Raw genomic sequence first — 16,542 nt, 5'->3', positions numbered from 1 at the left:
AAATTATAAACGAATGGTGAAAAAAAGAAATATATCTTGACGAAATATAATAACAAAAAAAATGAACAAAACTACTTACCACTTGATGTAATCGGATTTATAAGATTAGATCTATCCATATGAAGTTGAATTATTTCACCTAATGATGGCTCCATAATTGTGTTTCTTTCAAACTATATAGGTTATTGTAGAAGAGATAAAATAAGCTAATTTATCACGTTGAATTAAATTAAAGTTTATTAACTGATTGAAAAAAAGAAAATTTCATCCAAATTTAAGTGAGTTGTTAATGAACAGAGAATAGTACTTTAAAATGTTAAATCTAAAACTCATTTATTCTAAGTAGCTCTGGAAAGATTTTGATTTTTAATGAGACGTTAGTGTTCACAATGTCTAGTATTTTGAAACACGTAATATGTCTGCTCTAATTTTATGACAAGCGATAAAGATGTTATTTTTTTATTCCCCTAATTTCAAGCGAACTGAATACTTGATGATAAATAAGGGGATCATAGGTAATAATATAAAGATAATAGAAGTTAATATTACTCAGGAACAACTCAACAGGAATCCACACAAGCTGAAAAGTTTTGGCGACGAAAGTACGATTTCCTATTCAGTCATATAGTAGTCCAAAAATGAAACTTTGAAAACATTTAAGTATTGTACACAAGGTGATTTCTGAGTATCCACTTACTCTCGATAAGTAGTTCTTGATAACTGGGTAACTTACAAATGAGTGACCAATGATAAAATTTTCCATACAAATGTAAAAATGTGATTCAAGATATGTTAGTGGATATTATCTTTTACAGGCCTTATTGTAGACATAAACATTAGGATTCAATACATCTACCTGACAGTTCATGGGTCATGGCGAAACGAGGACTTTGGACTTCATCATTATTCTCTATCCAAAAAAATAAGTCTAGTTATAACTGGTTAATAAGATTTAACTTCATTTACCCATTACTGTTTCTAACATATACGTTCTAAATTGTTTATACGAATATTCGTCAATATTAGGACGAATAGTTTGACAAAAATTGGGCGCCGAGTATAGAAATGTCATTATATGTCAAAATTATATTTGAAATAATCTCAGTGATGAAAATTTAAAACAATTCCAACGTTTCGTCTAGCAAACTTGTCTGAACTTCTTCAGAGTGATAATCAAAGTCATCAAAGAACTATATAGCGTTCCTTTGATGATTTTGATTATCACCCTGAAGAAGTCAAGACAAGTTTGCTGGACGAAACGTTGGAATCGTTTTAAATTTTCATCACTGAGATTATTTCAAATATAATTTTCACATACAATGTTTTAAATTGTATTAATGATTTTTTGTTGCATTGTTACAGAAAAAGAATATTTCGACATTGTAATATTGTCAACTAATTCATCTAAAAGGAAGCTCAAAAATGATTTGTTGAAGCAGGAAATATTACGAACAAAAGATTTTCATGAATTTTTATTCATTTACAATAATCAAACTAAAACCATCATTTTTTATCCATGCAATATCAATACAATCTGATTTGACAATAGTCTGTTTATGGGAACTGTCAAATGATTTATGATTTGCATATTGATTTACGATTACGTAATTCGTTAGTTTTCAGAATGAACGCAAGACAAACTGGAAAATTGATCTTTGAAAATAGGTAGAATATGAAATGTAATAAGACTAAAAGTCGGGATAATTTATTAACATTCTGAGATTATGGTGACCATTGTAGCGTGTCGAAGGAAATTTTTAATTCATTTGAATATTATAAAGTAGATCAAAATCCCTCAACAGAATGCTGTAAATAAGTTGTAAAGCTACAAGAGGTGACTTATGAACGAGTGCTAAGATTCATGATTGATTCAGCTACAAATAGATTCAAATTGTCAAGACGTTTGTTTTGAATAATCATCAGTATGTGTAATCGGACCATACTTTGAAGTAATTAAATGCACTCATTGTTAAATTAACAACATTCAGTGACTTACTAATATCAGTAATTAAAGTGACAATCATTTAATGTGATAGCCAGTTATATAGTATACGTTTTAGTAATACTGACATTTCATCTGTCAACTTGCACGGTAGACGAAATTCAAGTCTTGTGATTGAATATAAATTTAGTTTACTAGTGAATGACTTACGAAAACACTCGTTCTACAGCTGGACACGCTTTAATTGACTGAAATGTTTTAAACTATGTGTAACATTTTACATGTGTAATTTATATCAGTTCATATAATCGATTGTGCATTATTACACACATGCCATATTTATCTCATATAATAATATTGGTTGTTTACTCGTTACTAATCTAAATTACTTCAAACCACATCTAATTTCACTGGTAATTGCATATCCTTTCTAGTACATCCATGAAATTGATAACATAAACAAAAAGTATAGTAAAACAACAACATTTTACAGGTACCTTTTCTCACTTCCATAAAATACCTATTGTATAGATAAAAGACTTTTACATTCTAACCTTAATTGACTAAGAGAATAAACTGTATTACAGTTGATTTCCCTTACATTAACCTCCTAATTCCTTTTTGTAAATTAAGTGGTTTGTTCTTTATTTTCATAGTTTTACAGTTCAATGTAGGCAAGTATTTTTATCACCCTATAAATTGTTTCGTACAATAATGACCAAAAATTACAAATATTCTCATTAAATAGTCTTATTTTCAAAGGTTAATCAGGATTTGCATTTCACTGTGAGTTGTCCAGGGTAAACTTGTGAAGTAAAATATTTATATATGACCTAATAAAAAACAATGAAATTAGAATGATGTGAACCGTATTGTGGTGAAACCCCGTTAAAAAAAAACTTGAAAAAAACTAGAGACTAATTTTAGTTAACTAACTTTATAAGCTCCATAAAAATGTCACTAGCACAAAGTATAAACTAGTTTTTCGCAGTTTGACTTTAGTCGTTTACATATGTTAACGCAAAAATAAATACTTTAACATAATGGCTTACTTCAGAAGTCGATCTCAAACTATCCTCTTCACGTGTAGTTAAAATTTGAGAAGTACGATGAGGTTTAGGAGGTGGTTGTGAGAATTCGAAACGGTGTATTGATTCTGGTTGACTGGACAGAACTTTTGAAGCTAATGAAAGCGACCAACTAGGATGGTTATCTGAACTAGAAACGCATGTATGATTCAGATCGAATGAGCGAGATGTAGAGTAATCATTTAGTTGATGTTCAGTTGGCTGAAAGCTGCTTAAGTCTGGTAATTGTTCACTGCCTTTGTCAAATGAAGGAGAAGACGAAAATAGATATCCTCTGATTGAACCATCCTGAAGTATATCAAAGAGCTGTGTAGATTTCTTGCTCAGTTGTATGTTGTCAGAATTTTCCCCTGTTTCCTTTGATTCTTCATGGTTTCGCTGGTCAGAAAAAGATATCTGGTCATCTCGAGAACTAAGAAAGGCATCCATTCCTAAATTAAGTTTAGACAGTGATGTGACTTCACTCTGATCGGGCGATCCTGCTTCAGATTTCCATGCACGACTAGAAATGCCTTCATCTGACTGCTTATGTTGATTCTCTCCACTCCAATCACCAGTCATCCTTCGTCCTGATTCATTTTGTGAACTTGACTGTAGTATTTTTACTTCACTCTGCTCTAAATCCTCAATATTTTTTGGATGACTACTTCGACCACTATCATTAACACTTCCAGATAGTGTGGCATAACCGCTAGTTGCTAGTGTGGTGATTGGTAAGCGAATATCTGTAGAGGATCTTTCAGCAGCCTGTTGATCCCGACTGATTGCATGAACACCCATACTTTGAGCTCTTTTTAGTGCAGGTTGTGTAACTAATGTTCCGGCAAAACTTCCACCCATGGTACCTGACATGAAATTACGTCTGTCAGCTGAACTTGAACGTAATGTTAGTGAGCCTGAATTCAGTCGTCTAGTAGAATATGCAGGGGCAGTTATTTTAGATAAACTGGTATGCTTAGCAGCTGACGGTCTAGAAAAATGTATGGAAATATAATGTTTTTTTTTAATTTTCCAGGTAATGATTTAAAATATATCTCAGTATTTTAGGTATGTAACGCTTAAAAACAATACAAATTTAAATATAAGTGATAATTTCATCTGAAGTACCATTAGCTGCCTAAACTTCTGAATTTAATACCTGTTAATTTGCTAACACAGAGTCATTAAGCTACATACAATGATTGGTATACAGAAGAGTGTTTCCAACATGATGATAATCCATGTTCTGATCCAGCTTTTAATATAATTAAGCTTAAAATTGCAGTTTGCATCAATCTCACCTTCACACAAACTTATTTATGTTCGAATTAGTCAAGTTCTTGAATTAAACTATTTAGCAAATAATGTTATTTTAGGCCGTAATAATTCACTCATATTTTCTAACCTTTTTGCTAGTATAGACGAGCATGTATGATCAAATGCGTTTGCCAACCTCTTCATTTATTTCTTTTATCTTAATTAATAATTGCTCACAAGCTTGATGACTCATTTGGACATTAATATACATTTACTTGACAAGTTTCATTGATTTTTATCGACCTCTGCTTGACACATGGTCTTATTACTTGAATTACTACTCACTGAACTAATGTTTTGCTGCCTTCAAGTGTACAGTTTTGGTAATTGTATTACTCACGAAGTATGGGAATAATTAGGGAAACAGCTATAACAACAAGTTCTTTTTTTGTCATTTGGTTTCAGGAAAAACAGATACACTGAAAATCTAACTCATTGTTTTATGTTCATATTTCCCATCTTAATTCTGATAAAAAATTTTAAGAAATCGTTATACAATAGTTTTCACATGTGATTCGTGATATGGATAAACCAAGGAATAACTTGTAATGATCACTGTTAATTGGGTGAACTATTTACTGATTTAAAAATTGGTAATTTTTATATTACGCGGGAAATTATTTGCTGGAAATTTTCTTACACTATAGGAACAAGAAAAAATATTTGTCTAGAAGATAAGAATAATACATCTGCATGAGTAGACATTCTGTGCGATTGTCCAATTAATTTCTTTTTAAATCACTTGTTATAAACCATTGCGTCTATTACCTATGATAGCATATAAAAGTATTTAAGTCACTAATATATACCAGTGCTTTGTATCGTGATCAACAGATATTCAGAAGTATTTACAGCCAACAAACAATTGGAAACTACATAAAAAATGAGAAAATATTCTTAATCTTTGATGCATTGTTTGTCGCACTATTTTACTCTTTTGTAGTTGTGTAATATCCCTCAGTAGTGCTACTCTACAATTACTTATTCAATGAAATACAAAATATTCAAAGTTCATAGCAATTGTGATACCATTAAAGTAAATAATTTTCTGTTGAAGCTAAAAAATTAAATAAAGCTGATTTCAATAAAGACTAAGTACTAAAAGCTTTTATTTTTTTCTGAACATGCTTTATTGATTTTACAATACTTTCCTAATGGGATCTAGTTAGGTAAACCTAAACAAAATCATAAATACAGAGATTTATATCAGCTTTAAAAAGTTACTTATACTTCGTTTAGTAAAAACCGATTATAAATAACGAAATTAGTGAAATAATATTAATGAATAAATGATTCATTTATTTAATTTAAAAAATTCTCTACCATACCTCTCGAATGGAGGTCGTTTTTCACAATTTCTTTGCACGTAATCCTGCAATTCCTGTTCAGTACGTCCCATATATCTTAAAAAGTGAATTAAGGAAGCTTTATAGTAGTCTGTAAATGAGACAAATTCTATGTGACAGTTAACAAAGAAGAGTAAGCTTTCTTCGACTCTCCGACAACAATATTAGCAAAATAATGATTACATTAAATGTCTTGAAGTATGTTATTTCAACCATTTATAAAATAACACAAACCGGGTAGAAAGACTAAAGAATGGGTTACATTAACCATAATAATAATTTCCCAGTCAGCTCTTGATATTTATTTCTAATATGTAGTCGATTGTCCAAAAGAATTAACAAAATTAATCTTAGTTAATTAACTTGCGAGTATTTTATTTAAAAAACAATTTTAAATGGTAAACAAATACCAAAAACTCATTGTTTTGCTTAGAATGAATTTTCATAGTGTTTTATTGATTAAACCTTACTACTAGTTCTATCTTGTCATTCGGTCAACCTGACATTAGTACAGAATTATAGAACCATACTACCTTTAATGAATGTTTTCAGTTTTATAATCATAGGTTGTTGCGAAGAAGCTCTTATTCCACAAAGCATACAACTAAACTGAAGCACCCTCAGATTCTATTTTCCATTTAATTACGTTTTCTACTTATTATGAAATTTCAGTTAATTATTCACTGAAGACATACAAATACAATATGATTGTATTTTTATTCTAGAAAGGAGACATGCTATTCAAAAATTATAGTGCTTATAAGTATAATTGACAAATGTTTTTTATTTCAGCTATTTCAAAACAAACTATGAAACACTTGAACGTATATCATTTTAGAAAATAACAAAAGAAACCCATTTTATCTTCATGTAAAATAAAAACAAATGATCAAATAAAATTCTGTTTTCGACCATGTCATTTACTATAATCATAATTCCTCATCTGATTTTACAATTTTCTAGGTTGTTTTGACATGTACTTGTGTCTCATTAAGTTTGTTTAAATTCGTCAAATGGATAATTATCATTCATTTGTCTCTTCCATATCCATCTTACCATTATTCAATGTTTACTTAATTAATAAACAATAATTGAAAATATTTCAAATTAATTTTGGTAACCTTGTTACATTTTCAGTAAGATTAATTTGCCCTTACAACGGATTTGATCAGTCTTGTAGGAATGACAGTTTTCGTAAAATCTAATAATCTTTTTACAATTAATCAGTTAAGTGAAATAGTATTATGATTTTATGATCTTCGTCAGCTAAAAAATGGTCTGACATTAATGAATTTTGAGAAAAATATACTGATGATGTCCCATACATATTATTGATAAAACCTTTTTTTTTTCAATATTAGCTTGTTTACCAATTTTACATAAAGCTAAAGGATATTCTCTATCCAGGCATTTTTGCATTTAATAGCACTTATCAAAATATTTCGATGGGCCGGAATTTGTAGAGGATTTTTTCTACTTTGTCATTTGATAGAATGATAGAACGGATAGAAAAACTATGAGGAAAATATTTGATATAAATTGACCTCAATAAATGAGGAATAGATTACAAGGTACTATTGGAAGTGAATTGAAGTAAATAGTGATATTAAAAGTCAATGAATGGTAAATCATCCATTTGAAATACTTTTTTTAAAGACTAGGTTTTTATGATAGAATTCAGACAATCTCTTTATTCTAGACTTTGTTGACAATTCATAGTGAAAAAAGTGAGTAAAAACAAAAATTCTATTAATTTTATATCATAGTATGTTTCATATGTTTAAAAACCATACAACTCTAGATTTTAAATTGTCGTTTCCATGTAGAAACATCAATGTAATCAGAGGGTAATTCTGTTTATTTGCTTAAAATCAACTATCAAATTATTCGCATTTTAAAGTCTTCAAGAGTGCTAAACCAAGGTCACCGGCAACAGAACACAGAAATTTCAAATACTTCGTAAGCTCGATAACATAAAGTGTCTGAATCAATTTCCCCTTATTCATATTTACAGCTTCAGTGAATCTGAGATATACTGTGATTGTCAGTTAGCTAATTTTAAATTCTGAACAAACTTGACTATCTAGATTAAAAAGCCCTAAATAATTCTTGTCGGACTGATTTACAAGTGAAGTTATAGTTATTATTCATCGTATTTTTGTGGATATTTTGTTTAACTTGTAGATAATCTTTGAAATGATCTGGTGATGACTACAGAATAAACAATTAAACTTTGGATTTTGATTGAAAAGTACCGGTGACTTAATTAACCAATGTCACATCCTAAGGTATTAATCTTCCAAACCTTACTATCTGGTTTACAGTGCTGGATCAATTTTTCACAGCTTTTTATAACTTCACTAGTCACACAGGTTTAAACTTTAAACATTCAAACAAATGTTATCCTGATCACTTCATATTGCTTAAAATGTATATTATCACTCTTCATGCATCCAAATTTGCAGAATGGAACAGAACTCATGAAACTTCTGTTATCCCAGTAGTTTAATTACAAAATAGCGAAACAATAAATAAATGTAGAATATCAACATGTTTTGAGTAGCAACAGAAAATACATATCATTACATCAGTTTATACTCACTATCACAATCATTGGAAAGCATAGAAAGGATTTGATACCAAGAGGGGATTATGTATGTGGCTTTGTTTCAAAGGTGAATCAATCGGAACACTTTAGAGTTTCAGAATTTCTTTAATCGAATAACTTCATTAAGAAATCTTAGATACTTCTCAAAATTACATGAATTACTTAAAACAAAATAAACTCGACTGAATCCAAATTTTTAAACCAACAATGATATCGTAAAATATTAGATGAAAAGAGCAAATTAAATAATAAGTTTTTCTGTAACAAATTTATTTTAGCTTTCATGAAAATTACAACTCGATTCAAAGTAAAACTCTTCCTTATCAATATTTTTATATAAAGGGTATTAGTACATGTTAACTTACCGAAATGAGGACCCACTTGATGTTAAACGCGAACGTCTTTGTAGTTTACGATCAGGATAAGTACATCGGAAAAATGTATGATGCTCAATCGATTTTTTCCAGAACTGTTTGCATTCGTCACGCGAATCGAATATAAATTCAATTGTGTCCTGTTAGAGTATTTCGTTTCATGTTATAAAAAAGGAAGCGAGAGATTAGAATATTTTGAACAAATAAACATGATTAGAGATTCTACAATAATAAATGAAGTACAGCAATCGATTTTGATACTAGAGGTAAGATGCTGACACCCTGAATCTAGGTTTCTTATTGACTGGTGCTCAACAACAAAAATTATCCTTAGTATTAAAGAAACTGTTGATACTTTCTGTGAAATTGGGACATACACCACCAATATCACAATCAGAGACTGCCAAAACAAACGATGCGTTTGAACATAAAACCTACTCGGTCAGATCCAGGAAAAAATTGATCTGATTAAATAACTGAGTTACTAACTGAGATGAACACCCAACTTACCAGGTGAAAAATAATTGGTTTCCAAGTCCATTCAATATTTCACAAGTACTTTAAGTACAATTATGAAGAAAATAGTATATTTGAGATGCACTGAAATTCATATTATCTGGACTAGCTGGAGCATGATCTATTACCTATGGAAGTGTAACGTAGTCCTCAGTCCCCACCGTAATTAAACGAAACGGGAGTCACCAAATATCTAACGAAAAAGTTGAAAAATCAACGTCGAAAACAATGATTGGCTTCATGTTGACTGCAGTTCCCAAATTTGTTACATTGTTTATGTTATATTTCCAGTGTTATCAATCAAAAAGACTAACTAATAGAGTTATAACAAGACTTGCTCTAACTGATATTTAATAATGTTAACTATTTAAATTTTGCTTTATAGTTTTTGGCAATCGATCCTGAAGTTATTACACTTTATGAAACATGTAGCTAAAAGGTAACAGTAGTTTTGTAGAAGGGATGGACTGAGAATACCAGTAGAATCCAGGATATGCATTTAATCCTTTATGGTACTTGGCACCAGGATTCAACTGCATCTTAGGGTTAATGTTCACCAGGAGGTTTGAACTTGGTACCCTTTTGGTTTATACACCAACGTCCTATAAACTCAGCTAATGAGTCTAAATAGCCACCTTTTTGCATAACGGTTACGAATTTACCTTAATCTGTACTATTTGTCTTTCAGGACTTGGTATCTACGTAGGTAAATAAAAGGACAGTAACTCTCAGGACTTATCTATGTCATTACATATACATATTCCTGTTGCATAATTATTGGGTAACTAAATTATATATGTACATGCATTCTTTTAATCATAAGCTTTCTATTAACCTACTATCCACTAATATACGATTTACTATTCTTGATTTATTTCCAATCTGTTATTCACAGTCTTTTCTACTCTCAGACCCGTTTTGGCCTGATCGTGTTTAATTGTTATGTCATATTTTGTGGTGTGATGCGGCCTAGTCTGCTCGTAGATGAACAACGAATGTCAGAAATAGAATAACGATCTCGGACTGGTGTTCATTGATCTTGAATTCTTACTCGGCATTCGGAGCTAGTTAGTATTGGGCAAACAGTCGAGTATAAAGTATCAGTCTCCTTCGTTCTTACTACGTATTGGTTACTTAAAGTCGTCTGTGAGTATTGGTCGGTGGCAGTATATAACACAAAACGGGTGGCATACAAAGTGAAAGTACTGAGTTTGGATGCCGGTTAAGACATAAACTCTGAGATGCAGAATAATCCAGGTGACGAGACCCAAATTGGACAAAATACGCATCCTGAATCCCACTGCTAATCACAACTTATCCCTTCTATAAAAATTGTAACAAAATGGCTATCTCATTAAAACTGTTGAGTAGTGCATATATATAAATTAAAAGTGACCAAAATTCAGTCAAGAGTATTAACAATAGGATTACTGGATAACTCTTATAAATAAATTTAGACAATAGTTTAAGTTCCTTATATCCTCATCTAAACGGATTTTATTTTTAAACAATTAGCTTCGAAAAAGGAATTAAAAATCTTGAAAAACTAGTTTAAAATGTTAACATTTGAAACAGCTTTATGTAAAAATACGTTACTTAGCCTTCAATCCACAGTTATTATCTTATACTATTTATTCCTATAAAATAACGTGAATCAGAAAAACTATTTGAGATATTTGAGCAAATAGATCGACTAATCGGTCGTAGTATGAGATTTACTCATTAGCGGGAAAATAAATCATCACAAGAAACAGTACTTGAAGTATTAAGGTACCACAGGAACCACTAAGTATTTAATAGCATAACTAGAAATACAACTTCAGACGATTTTAACTCTGATTAATTCAAACCACAATGAATTAACATCAAATGCTAATCTCATGAATGAAAGCTGTGCAAGGGAATACAACAGAATTGAAGTTTTGATTAATATATAAGTATAAATACATATATATACCATTGAGTATGGAATTTTTCGACAAAGGGATTGATTTAAAATCAATAAAGCAAGGAAATGTTTTTTGTCCACAATAGACAAAATGTTCGTTAGGTGTAGCAGCTGGATAGTATTATAATAACTGTAACTAATATCTCTATAAAATTAACAAGTTTTATCTTCTCCTTCACAAAATATCTAAATATGACATTAGAGACTATGAATCGAATTCACTTGAACAAAAAGACAAAAATAATTATAATACAGCTTTTCTGAATTCAAATACACCAGATAATGAAGTATAAGAGCATTTCAGTAATATTCTTTGCATCTTCGATAAAAAATATATCAACATTTGATCGGTCAGTTATAAACTAAAATAGGTCTTTGTTTCCACATACCTAAACTTCGTGATGGATATTAAAGGGAGAATAAATCCTTATATATTTCGTTATTTTATACTGTTTAGTATCTTTCCCTCATATCATCATTTCTAAGCCCTTCTATTTCAACAGTTTAAGTAACCAATCGATTCTCTATTGTTAACGTATATGAATGTAAATTAGTCTAATAGTAATTAACAAATTGGTTTGATCAATATGCAGAATAATATCAAAAAGATTTAAACAAAGAATGGAGACAAAAAATACTAATAAAGAACATCAATCATTTAAATACAACTAAATGACTTAATTAACATGATTTGGCCACTGAATAATTTATAGATTTTATTCATAATGAAGCGAAGAAAATTAACGGTTTTTATCAATTAAATCTACTTAAGGATTTAATGTTTAACCAAAAACAAACAATGTGAAGCAAAATTGTTTTATCTAAATATGATACTGTCTTAGAATAATTCAATCATGATATGCTATGGAATTATTATGGGTGTTTCAATCTTATGGTATGTGAAAATTTTAATGACCATACATGATTTAAGTACTTTTCGTTATTCAAGATATTACATTCTGTCTGAAAATCTAGTATCCTGGCTTGGAGTGCTTACAACAGTAAAATCTGCTATTAATAACTAGAAAATTCAATATTGATTGGAAAATCTCAAAAGTGTACAAGACTCGAGACAATTCACTTTAACGTGTGCTACTCTGATAAACATTTTTTTCTAGGGCTCCGGCTGATAATCAATGATATAAAGGAAATATTTATTAAACTATTGTTGTAGATTATATTCATGCAATTTCAGTGTGTTCTTGTCTATCTATTAGATAAGGTAATAGTTTTGACAGAGAAGATACGATTGGTTGACTATTTTTCGATAAGTTATTCCTACATTTGATTGTTTCTATAATCGTAGTGGACATCGACGTAAAAATGTACTATAATCTGTCATCGAACCTCACTGCTGTATGAAGCTTGAACAAAGGTTGATTGAATTAATATATACCTTCTTATAAGACTGAAAAGAACGCTTGTTCCTTCACAGCTAAATTTCATTATTAACTAAATCTAAAACGCCACAATAACACCTAAATCTCTTAACTAAATATAAGGGACTTTTTCGAGCTCACCATTATTCCTATTTATTTATGGTTCTGTCACTCAGCTAAACATTAACGAAGAACCAAGCTGTGTATCTCCATAGGTTAAAGTCCATATATTCGTTTCCTGTCTGGTACTCGAATACTACTTGATTCATTTATTTTCTATGCTTATTGCTTAAAAACAGTCCGTATTCACTCATAAAAGAGATTATGTAAGTAATTTTAAGATTTTCAACTTGATAAAAGCACACTTTGAGAAAATTTTCAAATAGTTAACAACTTTTCAGTTCAGTGCCAAGGTCATTTCGTAATGGAGATGAAATACAACCACAGTAAAGGACAATTTATAATTTTCCCACTTAAAATTAGTTGAATAGATTTTCTTTAAAAATTACTGTTTTTCTATGAAATTCCATAACAAGAGGATTATTTCAGTAAGGATTAACAAAATCCATCCTTTAAAGCTAACAAACTTTGACTAGTGAAGCGTGAAAAAAAATTAGGATGATTAATTATATACTATGAAATAATGCGGAAAAAAATTAAGGAACGTATGGATTTATGCCAGATTACTTTTGCTTTACTGTGATGTGTGTCCATGTCTTAATTTTTTCTCAATTTGACTGCTTTGATGTCTGAGAAAAAGATTAGACAGGGGGTTATATATAGAAACATCGAAATAACGTTTGGCAAAAACTGATATACAAGACAACAATTTCAAGGAAATTATCATTTTAAAGTAATTTTTAGCCTTTTCCTCTTGTAAAGAAGTAAACTCACTTGTCTAAATAAAATGAATGAATTTATCCATAGACCGTTGTAAATAAAAGACATCAGTATTCTAATTATACACTAAAGGTTAGTTAGTCATGTTAAAAGATTTTACAATCTCCCTTAATACATTCGATTACAGTCAAAGTTTTCTTAAATTCTTGAACATCTATGTAATATGACTGATAATAAACAGCAAATGTGTTTTCTATGATCAGACTAACATACTCCTTACTATCCAAAACTGAACGCGATAAAACAAGACGCTCGACCCACATGATTGATGTTCTTAGTATTTACAATTCCATAAAATTGTAAATGATAAATGTAAACCTTTTTTGATGATATATGAAATAAATGATGGTTGAACTGTCCAGTTATTGACTTTTAACACTCTTGAACTTTTGCTGTTTCATATGACAATTATTTTGGTCAAATTCCAGTTATAGAACAATAAACAAGATAACTAAATACATATAGCAAAAATTGGTAAAGAATATAGTTCAGAGTTTTAAAACTTACATAATTTTCTGGATGTAGTTTGACAAGAAATCGTTTACGTTTGAAACTTAGTTTTCTTATTTTTGCCCAAGAGAATGTATTAACCTTTATTAAATTTTGAAATACTAATAAACCAAGATGTGTAACAGCTAGATTGAGGGCTAAGCCTTCGTGATCCTGAAATTTAATGATATACAATTTAGGGGAGTTAAAGAAAAGAGATATAAAGTAGGTAGAAATAGACTAAATATTAAAAACACTACAGTGTGATTAGTTAATATCATGCAATGAATATAACGGAAAAAGAACGCGTAACACAGATTGGAGAATTAGATTACATATTTAATAACAGTCGATTCATTTTGCATTCACGAATCTCTAAGATAATTTAGTTAAACAGAGGAACCTTCTCTAGCGAAAAAGGAGAGAATTTCATTTCCTTCGCTCGATTATTTTTCATGAAACCGGATTCTGTTGAAAATCCTCAATAACGAAATATCATAACACTTAAATCTAAACATTTCAGTTACTTTGAAGGCATTCGTTTAATTTGACAAAAATATTACACCAGTTGTAAAACTACTTCAAACCATCACTTTGAACCTATTAATGATACATACCCATGACTTCATATATGGTAACAATCAGATTTTGTGGTCGGAAAGATATCATTTAACTAATGAGTGGCAGCACAGTATTCCTTCTTTTGTAATCTTTCACAGAATTTTTATATGACGTCAGACAGAAACGAACTCACTTTTAAATAAAATATATGTGCATAAATAAAATTAGCTTACACGTGCAAAATGTAAACGAACACCATAGAATTCTATTTTTCTCGCGGTATCCAATAAAGCAAAATCTGCTTCTGTTGGGGTTAATCCACTATTATAAACGATTAAAAGTGGTGTAAAAGATCGATTACAGTAATGAACATGATGAAAAAACAATTCTATTTATATCATATTATTGTATTTGGGATCTTTTAAAGCTAAGTAGGCTTCCTGACGTTCAGTTTGGGCTTTATTTCCCCAACAAAATCAAAATACATTTCACTGTTCCGACTTGCATAAACTAGCCAGTGAGATACAAATAAGGATAAATGTAGGTTATTTACTGAAAGTGTTCAAGTTTAACGTTCACTAGAATAAAGCGCTTTTGCAATTGTTAAAAGAAGTTTTTCCAAACAATATCGAACCAAAGATCAAGTAGACTATAAGAACTATAATTCAAACTAGTAGTACGATAAGCAACTTTTAGAGGCAAAAAGATCAAAATCAACATCATACTACGCAGTGAATGTTCCCAAATTCTAAACATCACTAACAGTTTTCGTTATGAGTAAAAATACTTATATGTCACACTTCGTTGTGGTATTAGAATTTACAAAGAGATAATGCAATAAAGCAGGAAGTAATTTAGTTCAAATATACTGTGAGAAGGTAAAGTTGATGACCAGGTTACTATTGAATAATAATAATAATAATAATAATAATAATAATAATAATAGTAATGACAATAATAATTTCTCATCATACTGTATCCAACTTGTCGATAAAACCTATTTCAAAACAAATTTATATATAATGTTCCATTAATTTATTGTTTTGCTGCTACTGTCTGGTTTTATTCCATTTCTTAACAGCTTTTGTATTTTTACCAGAATAACTAACTGAAACTCTTATTTTCTGTGTTGCGAATCACCATCAAACAACTGCAAGAATACTTATATAATGAGTAGTATGAAATCATAGACTCAGACTTATAACATATTAGCATGGTTATTGATTTTACTTTACGGACCGATGGATGTTAATAAACATAATAGGTTGATTATAACTATTAAAAAAGCCTAAATTGTGATGACCATTACATAATTTCCAAATATTACCTTATGATATTCAACAGAAGTAACCTGATAGTTAAGGACTACTCAGCATTTCGCGTTTCACATGAAATCGAACTCATGTTTTTTATGTTCTTTCAATTGATATCAATCTCATTAAAAGTCTTTTAATAATGGAAAACGAACTTCTAGGCTTACTTTAACAACAGACGTATGAATAGAAAGTTTAGTCGTTTCAAAATCTGAAGAACGCAAACTCTGAAATATCTAAAAGTTCTTTGGAAGTTGATTAGAATTTAATAAAATCTTTTCCAGTGATAAGATTAACATCTGAAATAATCTTCAACATTTTTTATATATTTTAACCCTAGTTTTTTTATTTTATTTAGGAAATCAACGGTTGATACTACTAATTATATATTCAATAGTAAATCAGTTCTTACATATGAGATTTGTGGAATTCTCTAACTCGACGCAGACGTTCATCATTTGGTTCGTAAAGTAATTTTAAGGATTTCAAATAAGATATTGTTCTGTATTCTTCTTGAATAAAATCCCCAATCTCAGCTACAAAATTAAGCAAATAAATGATAATAATGTGTACTAATTATAGAGACGAAGTTGAAGATAAACAGAATAATTTAATAGAGTTTGACAATCATGTGGAGAGAGAAATAAATAAGCAATTACGAACAACGGAAACTATTTTTCGGAACATTATTTTGCCTAATTCAAATTCTGCAAAAATACTAACATTTATTTTTACCTTGTTTTATTTTCTAATTAAAAAGCTTTTGTCTGACGCACAATTTA

The 16,542-nt window shown here is 29.8% G+C and overlaps 1 protein-coding gene across 1 annotated transcript in view; it reads right to left on the bottom strand.

Moving 5' to 3' along the window:
- The window catches only part of FRMD7 (FERM domain-containing protein 7), a 107,271-nt gene that overhangs the window by 52,285 nt on the left and 38,444 nt on the right, over positions 1–16,542 (bottom strand). Inside the window, exons 6-12 of the mRNA XM_051211871.1 lie at positions 16,173–16,296; positions 14,681–14,768; positions 13,905–14,060; positions 8,646–8,794; positions 5,655–5,729; positions 2,995–4,000; positions 80–173 (exon numbers count right to left, since the gene is read on the bottom strand). Of these exons, the coding sequence (XP_051071984.1) occupies positions 80–173; positions 2,995–4,000; positions 5,655–5,729; positions 8,646–8,794; positions 13,905–14,060; positions 14,681–14,768; positions 16,173–16,296 (1,692 nt within the window). The remainder of the gene's footprint in view (positions 1–79; positions 174–2,994; positions 4,001–5,654; positions 5,730–8,645; positions 8,795–13,904; positions 14,061–14,680; positions 14,769–16,172; positions 16,297–16,542) is intronic.

This window comes from Schistosoma haematobium, chromosome ZW, assembly GCF_000699445.3.
Source record: "Schistosoma haematobium chromosome ZW, whole genome shotgun sequence".
Lineage (NCBI taxonomy): Eukaryota > Metazoa > Platyhelminthes > Trematoda > Strigeidida > Schistosomatidae > Schistosoma > Schistosoma haematobium.
Note: the sequence above shows the minus strand (reverse complement) of the source record. Positions and strands in the feature narration are given on the sequence as shown.